At 49.0% G+C, this 16581-nt stretch overlaps 1 protein-coding gene and 1 long non-coding RNA gene across 3 annotated transcripts; one reads left to right on the forward strand and one right to left on the reverse strand.

Annotated features, from left to right (window-relative positions):
* Positions 1 to 208: 208 nt before the first annotated feature.
* On the forward strand, positions 209 to 3045 carry LOC131488416 (uncharacterized). Its single transcript, XR_009250201.1, has 2 exons — positions 209 to 1610; positions 2884 to 3045. It is a non-coding gene; the product is annotated as an uncharacterized LOC131488416 (long non-coding RNA).
* A 338-nt stretch (positions 3046 to 3383) lies between these two features.
* Positions 3384 to 16571, reverse strand: PSMD13 (proteasome 26S subunit, non-ATPase 13). Of its 2 annotated transcripts, none has more exons than XM_058690202.1 (13): positions 16395 to 16571; positions 14722 to 14800; positions 11167 to 11246; positions 11027 to 11082; positions 10746 to 10789; positions 10470 to 10556; positions 7870 to 8041; positions 6820 to 6899; positions 6616 to 6741; positions 5019 to 5081; positions 4714 to 4794; positions 4410 to 4526; positions 3384 to 3842 (listed from the first exon to the last, which is right to left on the reverse strand). In XM_058690202.1, exons 1-13 carry the CDS (start codon positions 16487 to 16489, stop codon positions 3747 to 3749), a joined length of 1176 nt encoding a protein of 391 aa, XP_058546185.1. In that variant the 5' UTR covers positions 16490 to 16571; the 3' UTR covers positions 3384 to 3746. The 2 variants fall into 2 exon arrangements, with proteins under 2 accessions (XP_058546185.1, XP_058546186.1); XM_058690203.1 differs by having other exon boundaries at positions 11167 to 11201; positions 16395 to 16570.
* Between the last annotated feature and the right edge of the window lie 10 nt (positions 16572 to 16581).

Consider the following 16581-nt stretch of genomic DNA (forward strand, 5'->3'; position numbering starts at 1 on the left):
CCTGGCCACTGTGTGGGACAGTCTCAGAGGACACATTCAAGGTTGTACAGGGGGAGGGTGGGGTGTGGTGATGTTGGTGACCTGGTGTGGAGCGTGAGCACCCGAGGGAAACAAGGGTGGTGCTCAGACATTTGGGCTGAGCAGCTGGGAAGGGACAGGGTGGGGGACTCACTGCAGAGCCTCAGGAACCCCACCAAAGAGGGGGTAAGGGTTGGCGTTGGTACATCCTAAATATGGTGACTGATAAGCCGCCGGGGTACAAGGCCAGATGAGGCGTGAAGGTGGGTGGAGAGACAGCGAAAGTCCTGGGGCTGTCAGGGGTCACGCAAGATCCGGACAAGGTGGAAGGAAGAGCAGAGGCTCAGCATCCAGCAACCTAGGAGAGAAGGGCTGGAGAGGCCGCTGGGGACTTGACCTTGGCATGTGACCCCCTGGGGCTCAGGGCCACGGCACTCCTGGGCGACGGGAAGTGGGGTTGAGCAGCGGGTCGTATCTGGTCACTTCTGTTCTCTCGGAATCAGCAGCAGGGTCTCCAGTGAGGGGGGAGGGTTTGTACAGAGAGAAGGTGTGAAACAATCTCTCAGTAGAACAGATTTGCCAGGAGATGTTTGCTGTGGAAGAAACGAGTGACCCATTCTCTGTAGAAGGGAAGAGAGGCAGGGAGGCTCTGAGCTCACACAGGGCTTGTGGGTGGGTTACAGGCCCACTACCCCAGGGTTGGAGGGCAGCGCGGACCCAGGACATTTGGCCCTGGGAGCCTTTACCTGCATGTGGGCCAGGAGGCAAGGGCCTGAGTGTTGCCCACCCCCCGCCCCCACGCCACCTCCTCGTCCCCGAACTGGCGTGCACAAAGTATCTGCTGATCTACCGTGTGCCATGACTAGTGCAATGATGGTGCAATGGTGACTGTCTAGTCTCGGAACAAAGCTGTCAGCATTAGTGACAACGCCACTGAAATCAGCAGCCAGGCTGTTCTGACCCACCAGTGCCGCGCGCAGGTGGAGTGGGGCTGCATCGGTCACGGACGAGGAGGCTGGGCAGCTCCGCCAGGAACTCCCAAGTTAAGAGAACTTAAAAATAGCTCTATGCACCGTCCTGCCAGCTGACACCCCAGATATTTAAGGCTCACTCTGAAATGATGTCACTTTTCCATTCTTGCGCTCCCAAATTCCCTGACTTCTCTGGCCCTGCTTCTCCGAGCGCCTTTCTCAGAGGAATGAAGGCCTTCTCCAGGTGATGTCTGCCTGCGCTACACAGGGCCCGAAGACCTCGGGGGCCACGGCAGGGGCAGTGCCGGCAGCTGCCGGTCTGCGTGCTGGCTCTCCCCACTTCTGAGCGGGCGTGCTTTCTGCCAAAGCACCACGACGGGAGGGGACAGCTGCAGTGCTCCCTGCCCCCTCCCCCGGAGCTATAAAAAGCCCCAACACCCAAGTGAGCAGAGGACACGCCGAGCAGACGTGCAGAACTTTGCTGGACACGAGGAGCTCGGCTCAACGGCCATGCTGAGGTTAGCCTCCGCCAGCAGGCTGCTGCCAGCCCCCCGGAGCGGCTGGGTGCTTCCCAAGGCACACGTCTCCGCCAAGCCAGCCAGAACACCCACTTCTCCCATGGTAAGAACCTCCAGGGCAGCCGGGGGGCTGACCTGAGCAGGTGGAGTGGGCAGTCCTGCGCTGTTGTGAAGATGAGATAGGTTTGGGGGCAGGGCACAGAAGGCCAGGCTGGTAAAGGAGAGGGGGAATGTCCTCTCAGGGGTGCAGCTTCTGGAGGTGATCCTGATGCTAGAACTCAGTCTGTGTCTGGGACAGTGTCCTCACTCCAGGAAGGGTCCTTGTGGTCACTACCTGAAGGCCAGGCTCCCAAAGCAGTCAGCGGAGTTAGTTAGGGGAGGGTTTGTTCTCAGGCCCCGACTCGCCTCCTGTCAAATGAGGGGTGCTAACCGCTGAGCTTGAAGGGCGCTCAGTGTCTACTCTGGCTTCACCACTACTGAAGGGGAAGAGTGGGCTGCCTGGAGGGTCAGGAAGCACACAGGGGAAACATGCACCCCAGTCACCCTGGGGCTGCAGGAGAGCAGACAAAGACCTGTTTTCAATAAACCAAGGTCTAGAAGGTCATCTGCCCAAGGTCAGACCGTGGGTGTAGCCTAAGGGCCCAGCTCTGGGCTAGCGTCGCTGAGGCTGCTGGGAGGTGAAGCCAAGAGGAAGAGTCCAGCCTGGCATCTGACTCTGTTTTAGGAACAGGGAGCGATGACTGGGCCCAGGCTCTCCTTCCGGAGGAAACCAAGTGAAGGGGACATATGGCTGGTTCTCCAGAACCTGGCTCCAGGTGTGCGTGCACACACCTGCACACAGAGCGCAAGGGGTCCCCTCTCCTCCATCCAGGCTTCTGAGCAGGACCACCATTTAGGGAAAAGGGCCCTGCCGTTGTTTACACAACCCGAACCTCTTCCATCCTGCACAGCACCGGACATGCTCTTGTCTCCTGGTAACTAGACGTGAGGGTGCTTGTCACGCAAGGTCAGAAGTTCAAGGTCGAGGGACACATGGCCTGGCCAGGCAGGCTCTTGGTGGGGGGGAAGGGGGCTAAGATGAGAGGTCCCGCTCCACAGAGACTGGAGCCCAGGGCTGCTAGCCTGGTCTCCGCAGCAGCTGTCCAAACTGATGACTACAGTGGTCACTGCTGGCACCCCGCAGGCTTTTTCCATCTGACGCACAGGAAGTCTGGGGCTGGGCCAAGGGTCCCACCAGAGCAGAGGGGGCGGGGCAGGATGCCTGTAACTCTGGACCTGCTGCTCTGGTTAGGACCCGGGCACAGAGGGGCAGGTAACAGCCTTCCTCGACGACCTGGGAACGACCCAGTGCACTCACCCGTGCTTCCCTCACCCAGGAGCAAGCCATTGGGCTCTCGGTGATGTTCCTCAGCTTCCTGATTCCTGCAGGCTGGGTCTTACACCACCTGGAGAGCTACAAGAGAAGCTCGGCAGCATGAAGGCTCTGTGGTTCCAGCTCCAGGCACAGGATGAAAGATCGCATTAAACCCTTCCCTTCACCTGGTGGTCACTGGTGATTCTTCTTTGTGTACGAGCACCCCCGCCCCCCCGCACACTCAGCACGGGGCTGAGGGCTGGCTGGGTGGGCATCGGGTGAACACCATGTCTGAGCCACAGCAGACAGGACTTGCTCTCTTGGCCACGGGGCCCACGGCCCTCTGCGCCTGGCTCTGCCCTGTGCCCTGTGTGTGCAGAGACGCCCCTTGCCCAGGGCAGGAGTGGGGGGGGCCGAGGCCCACTCCCCACCGAGCCCTATCTCCCATCTCCCGCGTTTTAATCTCTCCAGGCCCAGGCTTGACATCAAAGCTAAGACCGAGGAAACGAGAACCACAAAAAGGACAAAACAAGTGCGTTTATTACAGGAACATTCTCAAACGACACCAGAGATATTCACACAGGTGGATGGGATGGAGACGAACTTCTGAGTGGTGTCCCCACGCACTCAGGGTGGCGCCTTCTCGCTCCTCGGGGCACGTGCACGCTCGCGCCTGCCTGGTCACCAGACACTGGTGACCCCTCCCCACTGCGGGCTACAGGAGACCTCCACAAAGGAGGCTTCTATCTGTGGCCACGCACCCCATCGGTGACAGTCCTGTTCTCACAGCAGGAAGAACAGTTCCCATTCCACAAACACAACCCCACCCCCACCCCCTTTAAATGCAGATGGCCTCAGCTGCCACACACGGGCCAGGTGGGGGCGCTAGGTGAGGATGTCGTGGGCCTGGTGCTCTACCAGCATCTCCATGCTCCTGACGTCGGTGCACCAGAACTCCAGGCGGTCCTTCATGCCCGCGATCTGAGGCAAACCAGGACCACACGGTGTTAGGACACTTGGGAGTCACAGCACCTGACGGGGCAGCTGTACGTTTCCAGCCAATTCTTTAGGGCGGCACTAATAAACAGGGCATCGGAGCTGGGGGAGTGGGCTACGTGAGACGGGATTATCCCAGTCAATTCTTATCAGCAGGACATTAAAAAAAACTTGCATGAAAGAAAACAGGCAAGAATAGAGGAAATCCACAGGATTAAATTTAAAGCAAATACGAACAAGATGGATCTGAGCTCAAACCACAGAACTAGGAACGCATTTGATCAGAGCACCAATGTGAAGATTAAAAGGCAGCATCAGCACAACCAGCCCTGTTATTATGATAAGCTTTTAAGTGCAGGGTTCAAACCCCAGGCTTGCACTACATTGGGTTCTTTGAAAAACCCTCAGTCCCTACAGCAGTAAGATATTCTCTGAAATCCCTTTGTCAATACAGCTTTCTTCCTAAATGGCTGCCATCCAAGCGAAACTAAGACAGCACAGACACAATCCAAAACACCCACAAAGGTGAACTAGGTATTCCAATCACATTACCTGTTGCAAATCCAACACGCGGGGCTGCACCCAGGTCATGTGAACCCGCTTATCCACTTCATCAATACTGCCTTTCACCAGCCCCACTGAGAGCGCCTTCATCACCAGCAACTCCACCTGTGCAGAGAGGGGCTCGTGTAAGACACCCCGAGGCCTGCAAGTACACACCAGCCGGCCCTGAAATATGGGGGAACAAGACACTGTCTTTTGTGGTCTGGAGTCTAGGGAGCCGTGCTCACAGGAGCCCTGACCCGCCCAGGTAGCAGCTGTACCACTGGACCATCCTGAGTCCAACAACCTGTACCTCGTTCACGGTGATTTTAGCACTTTTGGCAATTTCTTCAAAAGTGAGTTGTCTGTGATTGGCAGGTCGTGTGAAAGTCATCTGAAAAAAAATTTTTGCTTGTTAACTACTTTTCCAAATAGAAATTGTCAGAGAACTGACTGATAGGAACGTTTTTGTCAATACTTGCTCTGAAAACCTAGATCTTATTAGTGAACACTAAACTCTTCCTTTATGTTAGTCGTGTATCTCATTAAGAACACGCTTTCCACACTTAGCTTACGGCAGTCGTTCACACAGCAAGCGGTTCCTGGGTGCCTGCTTACCTCCATGAGGCACAACAGCTGAATTTTCCTCAGAAGCTGGGCTTCATTGGCAGCCAAGTCAGGCTGTAAAGTAGAAAGCATCAGTTACCCAACCTGGGCTTTGAAATTCTACAACAGAGCGAACAAAAAGAATCTTTGCAGGTCCAAACACCTTACGCTGAAGATCACGGAGGCTCACTTTTCTTAGGAAACCATTAGAAGGTGCACCCCGGAAATGTCATGCTCCCACACAAGGCATTTACGAGGTTTACAGACACCAGGGGGCACCTGGTTTACAGACACCAGGTGACTTGGCACAAAGAAAGGCAGGGAAGGACCCATCCTGTGCCTGAGCAGGTCCAAGTGTACTGCCTGCTGCGTCAGCTCTGTGTAAGGGGAGCCTCTGAGGAACACACTCCTTACGCTCCAGGGGCTTGTTCTGAACTGAAAGAGCAGGTTATTAATTTATAATGAAAACCGGCCTTATCATGAGAACCATGCCCTCTGCGTGACCTGTAGTCACCCTACAGGTAGGTCACAGGTCACTGCTGAGCACAGAGACAAGAAAGGAGAAGGGGTTACCGGATTCAAACATTTAGGAACTCACCCCAACACAGGCAGAGCCAGCAGGGAACTGGACAGGTCAGGCTCTTCAGAAAGAGCCCACTCACCCCAGATGGGCTCTTGCTGCCTAGACAGGTGCCGCAGGCACACGGCTCTAGTTTTCTTAACTTTCTACGGCTAGCCATCTTTCTTTCCAATTTCTTTCAGAGATCAAAATACAGACTACTACAGTTAGGATCGACTGGACTTGCTTTCTGCCTCTTCACAGTCCGTTTGTATCTACTCGGCTCTGTTATGTGAATTCTACAAGTTTATTTTGAACTTTGAGAAAACTGAAGCTTTAGAAAAGTACGAAACAGTAATACAACCATGATCCCTATCACTATGAACATTTTAGTAATTTTGCTTCTCACAGTTTCACTTGAAAAAGAACAAACTTACTATTAAAGCTCAGGTCCTTGTTAAACACCTCTCCTCCCTAATTCACACCTCCCAGAGGCTCCACTCCTTGCCCGGCGCCCTCTCCCCTGCTACCTCTTTCCCTCTGCATTGACTGCCCCGCCATCCCCTGCACTGACCCCTTCCTCCCATCAACTGCTTCTGCCCTGCGCAGACCGTCCTGCCTTTCCTCACCCTGGGCTCTCCCCGACTCTCATCATTCACTCACTTGAGCCTCACATACCCTACTGCAATTCAGCAACATGCTAAAAGCTTCCTTTTCCTCTGCTGAATATACTCTTCTCATATTCTTTCCTTGGCTAAATTCCACTCACACCTAAGGTCAGACACAGAGCGTGGCTTCTTTGGGGCAGTCCTCTGTGATAGCCCTTTCACCCAGATGACACTCCCCTATTCTATCAGAGTAGCTGAGTTACTACTCTAACTAGCCACTTAACCATCTGCTCTATGAGAGCAAGACTGGCTCGTCTTAGTCTCCTGTCTCCCCAGCGGCTGGCGTGTAGAAGGTGCAAGTCAACATCTGTTAGATAAACAGACACAAGGAAGGAGAGCCAGGAGCATGTAGGAGTGCTCAGCCGTCCTTCCCATGGCTGACCTGCTGGCCCCAGGAGGTCTTCAGGGTCTGGAATCTCTCTACGTTGCCACTGTTAAAGGCATAAAGGGTGTCAATCAGCCACTGGCGGTCGGTGTTCCTCAGTGATTCCAGCACGGGGTGCATGAGCTGTGAGGACGAGACAGTTAGCTGGCAAAGAAATCAGTCTCCCCCTTGTTAAGAAATCTGTGACCAGGGTCCACTTACGAGTTCTCCAAAGTTAAAAACTCCCTCGCCAAGAAGTCCTGCTAGTCCCAGCGTGAAAGCTCTCTCCTGCTGCTCAGACACTACGGCAACAACACATCTCCAGTGACACCCCAGTTACAAGAATCAGTCCTGCTTGGCTTTAAAACTCTCATAAAAAAGTAAAGAAACCATTCCCTGTAATGGTTATATCACAAAGCCTTAACGTTAGTCGTCTCTTTTAAAGTCCCATATCAACTCAAGTTATACCTGGAACCACATACACAGGTTTTGTGGGAAAGACATTCACTCACTTATTTCTACCTAAATAAGTGAATCGATTTACATTTTCAGCTCATCTACTTCCTGGAGTAGCAGGTTCCTTATACCTCTTGTTTCCTATGGAAGTGATACCTCTCATTTATCTTAAAGTCCCCTCATTCAGCCTCTTTTCAGACTACAATCTTCCTTTCCCATACAACAACTCCCTGTTCTCTTGACCACATTAGCTGTGCTTTCCAATATATTTTTCTTGAGCTGCAGGAACTGCATCTAAAAACTGCACTAACATCTTTAGGCGTCGCTGGTCTCCACAGCTTCAATGGTGTACTGTGAGAAACACCCAAGAGGCTCAAATTTCTTCTTTAAACACATACTCCTCGCACTTTCCCCAAAACTCATTGTTCATTTTGCTTTGCAAGTGATTTTCCTAAGTTATTCCCCTGGGTCTTGTGCGGTTTTTGGAACACGACTCTCAGGTACAGGGTGGCGGCGCGCCCTTCGTGCTGCAGGGGTCGAGGGACTTGCATTGCTGCGCTTCTCACCAAGGCCTCTGACTCAGAGAGCTGGGAAGACTGGGGAAGGGACGGTGAAGGGCTACAGGGTGCAGGCTCATCTCAACTCAACGCTGAAGGCAGACACCTGTAAAAACTAACGCTCTCATGGCTCTTTCCAGCCTATCACCACGTGGGCTTTCCTCAACAAGGGACAGATACACTGGAGGAATTTCTGAGGCCTGCTACCACGCCCCGAGAGTGAGCTCCCACGACACGGACTCTAACGGCCCCATGTTACCTGGAAGATCCTTGATGTCGACACAGCCTAGAAACCGCAGAGCATCTTTGTAGTAGGATGCGTGGTTTCCGATTGTTTGATAGTATTTACTAGAGAGATCGTAGAAACGACTGTGAACTGATGTCACGCCAGGGAGGTTGTTGAGCATCTCTTCAACGTCTTCAATTGTCTCCTACGTGCAGGAAACAAGATCACCTTTCTTTGTAACTTAAGACATTTTTAAAGAAATGTATGACGACATGAAAAGCATAAGCCACAAAGATCGATAGATTTGAGTACGTTAAAATGGAAAACTTCAGTTCACCTAAAACACAGAAAAAAGAACAAAGACAAGCTATAGACTGGGAAAAGATATTTACTGCACGCGAAACCCACGAGGGCATAGGACCAAAGCTATATAAAGAACTCTTACAAAACAACAAGTGGCAAGCAACACAGAAAAAATGAGCAAAAGAAAAGATGTTAATGGCAATTTACAGAAGTGGAGACATGAATGGAGTGGTCAACAAACTACCAGCAATCAAGAAATGCAAATTAAACCCCCAATGAGATGGCATTTCACCTCCATCAGATCGCCAAGAATTAAGTGGTCTGAAAATACCAAGTGTCGAAGATACGGAGCTCTGCGAGTGCTCGTACGGTGCTAGGGGAGTGCGAGCTATCTTGGAGAAAAGTCTGGCAACATCTAGTAAAAGTGGAGGGTATACACCTTATACCTGTAGCCTCACCTCCAGGCATATGTACCGGTGAGATTCTGCCCATGTACACAAGGAACCAGGCATAGAAATGCTGATCATTAACATCACTATTCGCAGTAGAAAAGAGAACCTTGAAACCCTTCCATAGGAAGGAGACTGGATATGCAGGCTATGAGACAGTTACACAGTGAGATACCAAACAGTAAAAACGAATTGGTCCCAGGCACCAACACGATGACTCAAACCTCACACTGAGCCACCAACTGAAAACAATACTACACATCACTTAGACCTGCACGTCCCCATCTAGTGAGCATCAGGAAACACACAAGTACGAGGAACACCAAGCACGTGTGTGGGAGCACTGCTGGTGCAGGAGCGTGCACGGGGGCCCAGCAGCTCCATTCCCAGGTTGCTTCACTCCCTGGCTGGGCAGGGCACGTGGATGCCCACGACAGCATTCTTTATAGTACTTTATGGATTTCAACACGCCTTAAATATTTCAAAGCAAAATGTAGTAAGTATGAATGCAGGCTAGGACTGGGCAGGAATAAGAAACAGTAAGTACAGGGACACCTGGGTGGCTCAGTCAGTTAAGCCTCCGACTTCGGCTCAGGTCACGATCTTGCGGCTCGTGGGTTCGAGCCCCGCATCAGGCTCTGTGCTGACAGCTCAGAGCCTGGAACCTGCTTCAGATTCTGTGTCTCCCTCTCTCTCTGCCCCTCCCCTGCTCACTCTCTGTCTCTCAGTAATAAATAAACATTGAAAAAAAAATTAAAAAAAAAAAAGAAACAATAAGTAGTATTATTTTAGGGCAATGAGAACATTAACACTTACCCTGATATTTTCTTTAATATTATGGTTACCAAAAAACCCCAAACCAAGACCAAAATAAACACATGTAGTCTCTGGTTCAACAAAGAGGACTGACCACATAAGTTGGTCTTACTGCCACTCCTATCCACATCTGTCTCCCAAATTGCACTAAAATTAAAATAAAAAAGAGACGGGTGGGGTGCCTGGGTGGCTCAGTCGGTTGGGCGGCCGACTTCGGCTCAGGTCATGATCTCGCGGTCCGTGAGTTCAAGCCCCGCGTTGAGCTCTGTGCTGACAGCTCAGAGCCTGGAGCCTGTTTCAGATTCTGTGTCTCCCTCTCTCTGACCCTCCCCCGTTCATGCTCTGTCTCTCTCTGTCTCAAAAATAAATAAATGTTAAAAAAAAAATTAAAAAAAAAAAAAAAAAAAAAAAAAAAAAAAGAGACGGGAAACTTAACAACAATGAGGAGGCAGAGAGGGTGGAGGAGCAGCGTACGATATGACCTGTCATGGTAAGTGGGCCAACACCCGGAGAGTGAGAACCTGGGTGCCGTGGACAGTCTGAGGCTGTCTGGATGCGTCCTGCTGACGGCTGTGCTTACCCAGGACAGTGCTCTTTCAAGGGGAACAGGCCTCGTACCAGCAAGTTACCCTCAATAGTTGTGAAAACCAAAAAGTACACACACAGAGTAATAGGGCAAAGAAGTGAAATGTCCACAATGGGAGTGTGAGGGAGGGGTATAGGAAAGTTCTTTGTGCTATTTTTGCAACTTTTCTAGAATTTAAAGTTACTGTAAAAGTTAAAACGGAAAAAAGGGGTTTTTCTCCTAGAGCCCCAAACAACTTTTTATTTATTTATTTTAAATGTTTATTAATTTTTGAGAGAAGGTGAGCACAGCAGGGACAGAAAGAGAGGGAGACAGAGGATCCAAAGCAGGCTCCATGCTTTTAACAGACAGCCCGATGCGGGGCTCAGACTCACGAACCATGAGACCTGAGCCCAAGTCGGACGCTCAACCGACTGAGCCACCCTGGTGCCCTTTAAACAACTCTTCAAACCAAAGAGAATGTCTTATGGCAACCTTACCTTTGTAACCTGTAGGTCCCCGATGTTTAATTTTAGAGCTCCGATTGCAGTTTTACACAGGATCACTGCCTCATCGCTACTTTTCACCTAAAGACGTCAGAAACAAAAGAACCTGAGAAGTGTGGGCAGGGGACTAACAAAGCACGGCCATCTGCGCACTGGCTTAACTGACATGATTAGAGACACAGTAGTCTCTAAAAGGTGTGCACAGCGACCACAGACACAAGCTGTAAGTCACACGTATTCTAAAAGTCTTGGCCCAGGCTTCACATTTACCTTTTCACGAGTCTTTTCCAGAAAAGTAAGAGCCACATTGGGATCTAGAAAAGGCAGAACAATGTCAGAAGAACCACCAACATAGTATCTTTAGAGACTGGTTCCTACCAGTGAGGACACTTAGGTAGGATAACCTTTAGGGTTAGACCACAAATATAACAAAAACCTAACTTAGAATCTGGTATTTTCTATCGAAATGTAAAAGTTCAATTAACTTACATTTCAAAATAATTTGAATTACCACTTGGATCTGCTCCTTTATGAAATAAAGTCAGACTCACCAGTCATCTGTCTAACTACATGAAGAATGATTTCTACCAGGGACAAAGGATTCACCCTGAAATAAAAACCACCAGTTTTTGAGTGTCAGTAGTATCAATGTTTCCATGTTCAAAGTCAAAAACTGACAAAGGTATTTTACCTGTGTTCAAATTCACTGATGAAGTTTTCATAAAGCTGTGGAACCAAAACATGCAGAGTAATTACAGGATGTCTTTCATTCTGCAAAATCAAACAACCAAAATGCCCACCATATAGCAGGCATCGCAGAAATGTTTGCGAGTTGATAGGAGACCCATATTTGGGCTTATTAATCACGAATGGATTACTGAAGACAGCTGTGCTTTTTTTTTTTTGGAATTAGATACCTGACCTATAAGGATCTCATAAAGACCAATTCCTATATTCTTTCTCCAAAGTACTCTAAGCAAAACAAACTATCTGTTTAAAAGATTCACTAACTTTCAGATTTTAGAGGATTTTAGGCTATATTGCCAAATTTACAAGCCATTCAGCAAACACTTGATCACTTACTCAGACCTTTTGCCAGGTACTGCAGACACAGAATATGTAAAATAAAAGACAGGCTTTCAAGGATTTCTGGCTGAGGAGAGCAGACTTGTAAACAAAGAACTGGCAATATTGTGAGTTTACAAGCGAGGAAAAAAACAGCACACAGGTGGACCAACCCAAAGGAGAGGTTCCAAAAGTTATTCCAGAAATGGTGATAACTGAGTTTTAGGGAAGGAAGAGCAGTTAGAGAGGTGAACAGATTTGGTATGGGGGAGGAGGCAGTTGGGAGAACATTCCAGCAGGGACAAACGTGTAGAAGCACTGAAGAAAACACTGCGCATGTGTTAGCAGCACTCTGATGGACACAGAATGGAAGGCACTGGGGCTTGTCCTTGCCCTGAGGTCAAACCTGAACCAGTGGAAACACATGATCACACTTCTGCTTTATAACAAGACTGGGGGAAGGCGGGGGGGGGGGGAACAGAGTGAGGGGGCAACGGCAGTTAGGGTGGACAGAGGGTCTGAGAGGTTTGCTGGTCACAGGGAAGGGGAGCTAAATGACTTCTGTGCTATGGCTGGGTAACGGGGCAAACGGAGCACCCCATGTGGGCACAGTGGGAAGAGGGAGCCTCAAGATGAGGTCAACTTGGATAAGTAGAGTCCACAGTTCCTCTGGGTTATGAAGACCGAAAGATGGAAATGTCCCCGTGAAAGAAAATGTGGGTATATGCCCACACACTGTGGAATATTATTCAGCCATAAAAAGAAGGAAACCCTGCCATTTGTGACAACATGAATGAAACTGGAGGGTGTTTTGCTTAGTGAAATAAATTAGACAGAGACAAATACTGTATGACCCACTTCTAAGTGGAATATTAAAAAACTGACCTCATAGATACAGAGAACAGATTGGTGATTGACAGAGGCAGGGGGTTGGGGGGTGCAAGAAATGGGTGTGAAGGTGGTCAAAAGGTACAAACTTCCAGTTATAAGAGAATTCCTGGGGATATAACTTATAGTATTGTAACTATAGTTAACAACACTGTGTTGTACGTTTGAAAGTTACTAAGAAAAGCAGATCATAACAGTAGCCATCACATGGGGTGCCTGGGTGGCTCAGCAGGTTGAGCATCTAACTCTCGATTTTGGCTTAGGTCTTGATCTCACAGTTTGTGGAATCGAGCCCCGTGTCAGGCTGTGTGCTGATAGCGTGCAGCCTGCGTGGGGTTCTCTCCCTCTTTCTGCCCCTTCCTTGCTTGTGCTCTCTCACTCTCAAAGTAAACTTAAAAAATGTCATCAGGGGCGCCTGGGTGGCGCAGTCGGTTAAGCGTCCGACTTCAGCCAGGTCACGATCTCGCGGTCCGTGAGTTCGAGCCCCGCATCAGGCTCTGGGCTGACGGCTCGGAGCCTGGAGCCTGCTTCCGATTCTGTGTCTCCCTCTCTCTCTGCCCCTCCCCCGTTCATGCTCTGTCTCTCTCTGTCCCAAAAATAAATAAAAAACGTTGGAAAAAAAAATTAAAAAAAAAAAAAAAAATGTCATCACAAGAAGAAAAAAAGTGTGAGATGGATGTTTAGTAGACTTACTGTGGTTATTTTCCATATAAACATATACCAAATCATTACGTCGTATACCTTAATAATAAAGAACAATATGCCATTATTTCTCAATAAAACCTGGTGCGGGGGGTATGTGTGTGTGGGTGGGAAATGTCCCTGAAGCAGCCAGTGAGTTATTTAAATCTGGTACCCAGCAAAGAGCCATCTAAATAAAATGGCTTTTTCATTACAGAGGACTATTTTAAAGATATCTTCTCCAGTAAGAGAGTATTTTCTACTTTTCTGATACCCATTTTAATTTATGGAATTACCTAAACCACAAACCCCTCCAAAGAAAAAAGAAACTCAAAATTACTACTGGTGACTGCAAATTCATGAATACTATCTCTCTGAAAGTTAGCTGGGCTGGGTCCCAACAATTTTTAAAGGTTTACTTGCCCACTGAAATAGTAAACTCAAATCTGCTGACCTAAGTGTTACGTTACCATGGGGTTGAGGAAATATTTTGCTCCAGGTAGAAAGCGATTTAAAGACAAGAAAGCAAAGGTTGGAGAGGAATAATCATGAATGTCCATTGCTATGATATAGAACCTTAGGAAACAAATTGTAAGATAGCTCTAATTTATCATTTTTTCCACATAATCCAGAAGACAGAATGCTCAGCAATATCTTTAGGTTTACAGATGAATATAAGTTCCTTTGAGTAGTAAAATGTCCAATTGGCAGATATAAAACACAGGAAAATCTTTAGATCCCCAGTCGTGGAGTCAGAAGGTGGTAAGCTTCTCTGTAAACACATATAAAGTAATCTATCCAGGGCAAATAACTCAAGTTATCATGAACTACCTTTTGGTTTCCATGCAGGCATAAATCTCGGATTCTTTCAGAATCCAAGAGAAAGGCATCAAAGAGAAAGATGTCAGCGAAAGATTTCCAAGAGGAAGAAACTACCAGTGAACAACTGGTGGGGGGTTGTCAGGGAGTGTGGGGAAGGCTGGGGCAGAGAATATTTTTCTTTCCTTTTTCTGTTGTCAAATGCTAAAAGTGCTACACTACAGAGGATCCCCCCAAACCTCCCCACCTCCAAGTGAAGCAGGAAAGGGGCTCGATCTTCCACACGACCCAAGAGAAAGCCTCTGGGCGGGCAAGCAAGCAGAATCAGTGGGAGTGGAGGAAGAGGTGCGATCAACCGTTACCCGTGAGATTCCTGCGGTTATCTTCCACTACGTCCTACCCTACCCCCCAAATGATTCTGAACTTTCTATTTCTGAATAAGTTTCCAAAAGCCCAGTAAGATGCAGGGCGTGCTATGCTATAAGACGGCATTTTAAGCTGGGATTTCAGAAGAAGCGAGACTGTGTTCGAAGTCTCTTCTACCACTTGTTAGCTGTGATATCCGGCAAACTACTCAATCCCTTAGTGTTAGCTTCTACATCAAGTAAGTAGGATTATCTCCCAAGCTGTCACGAGGAATAAACGGGTAAACGTACAAAGTCCTTACGAGACTACCCGACGTACAGTGACTGCTGAATAGTTATAGTGTGTTACTACTACAAAGCCCACCTATTATTTTTAAAAGTCCTTGAGCAAGTTTATATAGTCTGACCTAGCATGGCAGATCATTTACCTTAATGAGGCCATCTCCTTGGGCAAAGCACGGGTCCTGCACAAAATCAAGCACCTGAAGTGTCAGCTGATGCCACAACCTGGAAAACATAAGGCTCTTCAGACCTACGAACCAATATCCAGTCACAGACACCTTCAGCCTTGATGGTCCTGTCACATAACACATATTAACTGGTTTCTATTTGTAACAGGAAGACAGCTAACACAGATGCTACTAACCCTGAGTTCCTCTCTTGGTTCTGCTGTTCAAAGGTGATGTCACCCTGGAGAATATCTTAGATTACCTCAAAGAGTTACTGTGAGCTTTGACTGAAAACAAGAATTTGGGATCACACACATATAAGCTGAAATCCTGGCTCTTCCACTTAGTAGTTGAGCATCTCAGGGAAGGAGTTTAGGTGAAATTGTTTCCTCCCCTGTAAATGGGATGAATGAAAGATTAAATGGGCAACTGAAGGGCACCTGGGTGGCTCAGCTGATTCAGCATCCGACTCTGGATTTCGGCTCAGGTCATGATCTCAGGGTTCGTGAGTTCAAGCATCACATTGGGCTCTGTGCTGACAATGCAGAGCCTGCTTGGGATTCTCTCTCTTTCCTTCTCCCTCTGTTCCTCCCCCGCTTGTGTTCTCTCTCTCTCTCTCTCTCAAAATAAACAAACTTAAAAAAATTAAAAAAGCAAATGGGCAAATCAATAAACCCTCTGGAAACACGACAGTACATTCGAAACCAAACTCTAATTTTTAAGAAGGCACCAAAAAAAAAAAAAAGAAAAAAAGAAAAAAAAAGCTTTGAAAAATACAAAGTGCAATTATTTGCCAAACACTAAGAATTTTCTCTCAAAAACGCTAATAGCAGAAGGCCACCGAACATCATGCAAACATGTATTCATTTTCTACGTAAAAGGCATTATGCTCAACACTAGGGTTCTTAACAGGGAAGTTATCACAGCAAGTGTGCTCTCCTGTGGAACAATGCTAGCAAATTATTCTAGTCACTTAAGAGGTTAGTGCTGAGCAACAGAGAATTTGTCATAAAACTCATCTCGTTATAAAACTCAAACTCAGAGCTCTTCTTAGGGGCACAAAGCCCAAGATGAAGTGCAATGGCAAGTAGGAACCGGGAGTGGGGAGAAGCGGCTGAAAGCAGAGTGTAACCACTTGCAGAATCAAAAGGGGAAAACACTAAAACTGCACTTGTTTCTGGTTTATCCGCTGCAGACCGCTGAGAAACGGCACGGACGCCGTCGACTATACGGGGCAAGTGCAAGACACCAGGATCTGTTACTCGGAACGGATGGCAGCCTGACCCTGAAACGGTGTTTGCTTGTTTGACTGGAATCAAGAGCGGAAAGCCTTCAAAGCCCTGAACCCTTTTCATAAGAGCAGGGGAAGGGAGTTCAGAAACCCAAGTCCCAGCCCCTGAGTCAGGAAGGCAGGGAACCCTAGGCCCCAACACTGTGCCTATGGCTCTGCTCCTCAGTCCTCGGGGGCTGTCACCCCGTCTTCCTCCACAGCCTTGCCGCCCCGGGCTCCTCGGCGCACCTCCCCGGCCTAGCCTGCTCCCACTCTCCCCACACGGGTCTGGGCACCCTCAGTCCACAAGGTCCCGTCCCTCCCCGGCAGCCCCCTCGCTCTCCCAGCACTGGGGCCCGGGGCCCCTCGGCTGGGCGCTCACTTCTTCGTGTAGAGCTCCTCCAGACGGTGCCACACGGCGGCCTGGCCGGGCCCGGAGCTCTGGCTCTGCTGCAGAAAGCCAGGTACGTCCTTCATGACGGCAGGAAGACCCTGGGACAGCCGCACTTCGGAGGTGTCAGCGCCGCGGGGATGGCCACCGGAAATGCTCACTCACTTCCGGCGCCGCG

The sequence above is a fragment of the Neofelis nebulosa genome, chromosome 10, assembly GCF_028018385.1.
Source record: "Neofelis nebulosa isolate mNeoNeb1 chromosome 10, mNeoNeb1.pri, whole genome shotgun sequence".
NCBI classification, from domain to species: domain Eukaryota; kingdom Metazoa; phylum Chordata; class Mammalia; order Carnivora; family Felidae; genus Neofelis; species Neofelis nebulosa.

Coding starts and splice junctions, on each gene's coding strand:
- PSMD13 (XM_058690202.1), bottom strand. CDS start 16,489: ATGAAGGACGTACCTGGCTTTCTGCAGCAGAGCCAGAGCTCCGGGCCC. Junction 4,527..4,713: donor CTAAAATCACCGTGAACGAG/GTACAGGTTGTT, acceptor CTCTCTGCACAG/GTGGAGTTGCTGGTGATGAA. Junction 3,843..4,409: donor GCGTGTTGGATTTGCAACAG/GTAATGTGATTG, acceptor GGTTTGCCTCAG/ATCGCGGGCATGAAGGACCG.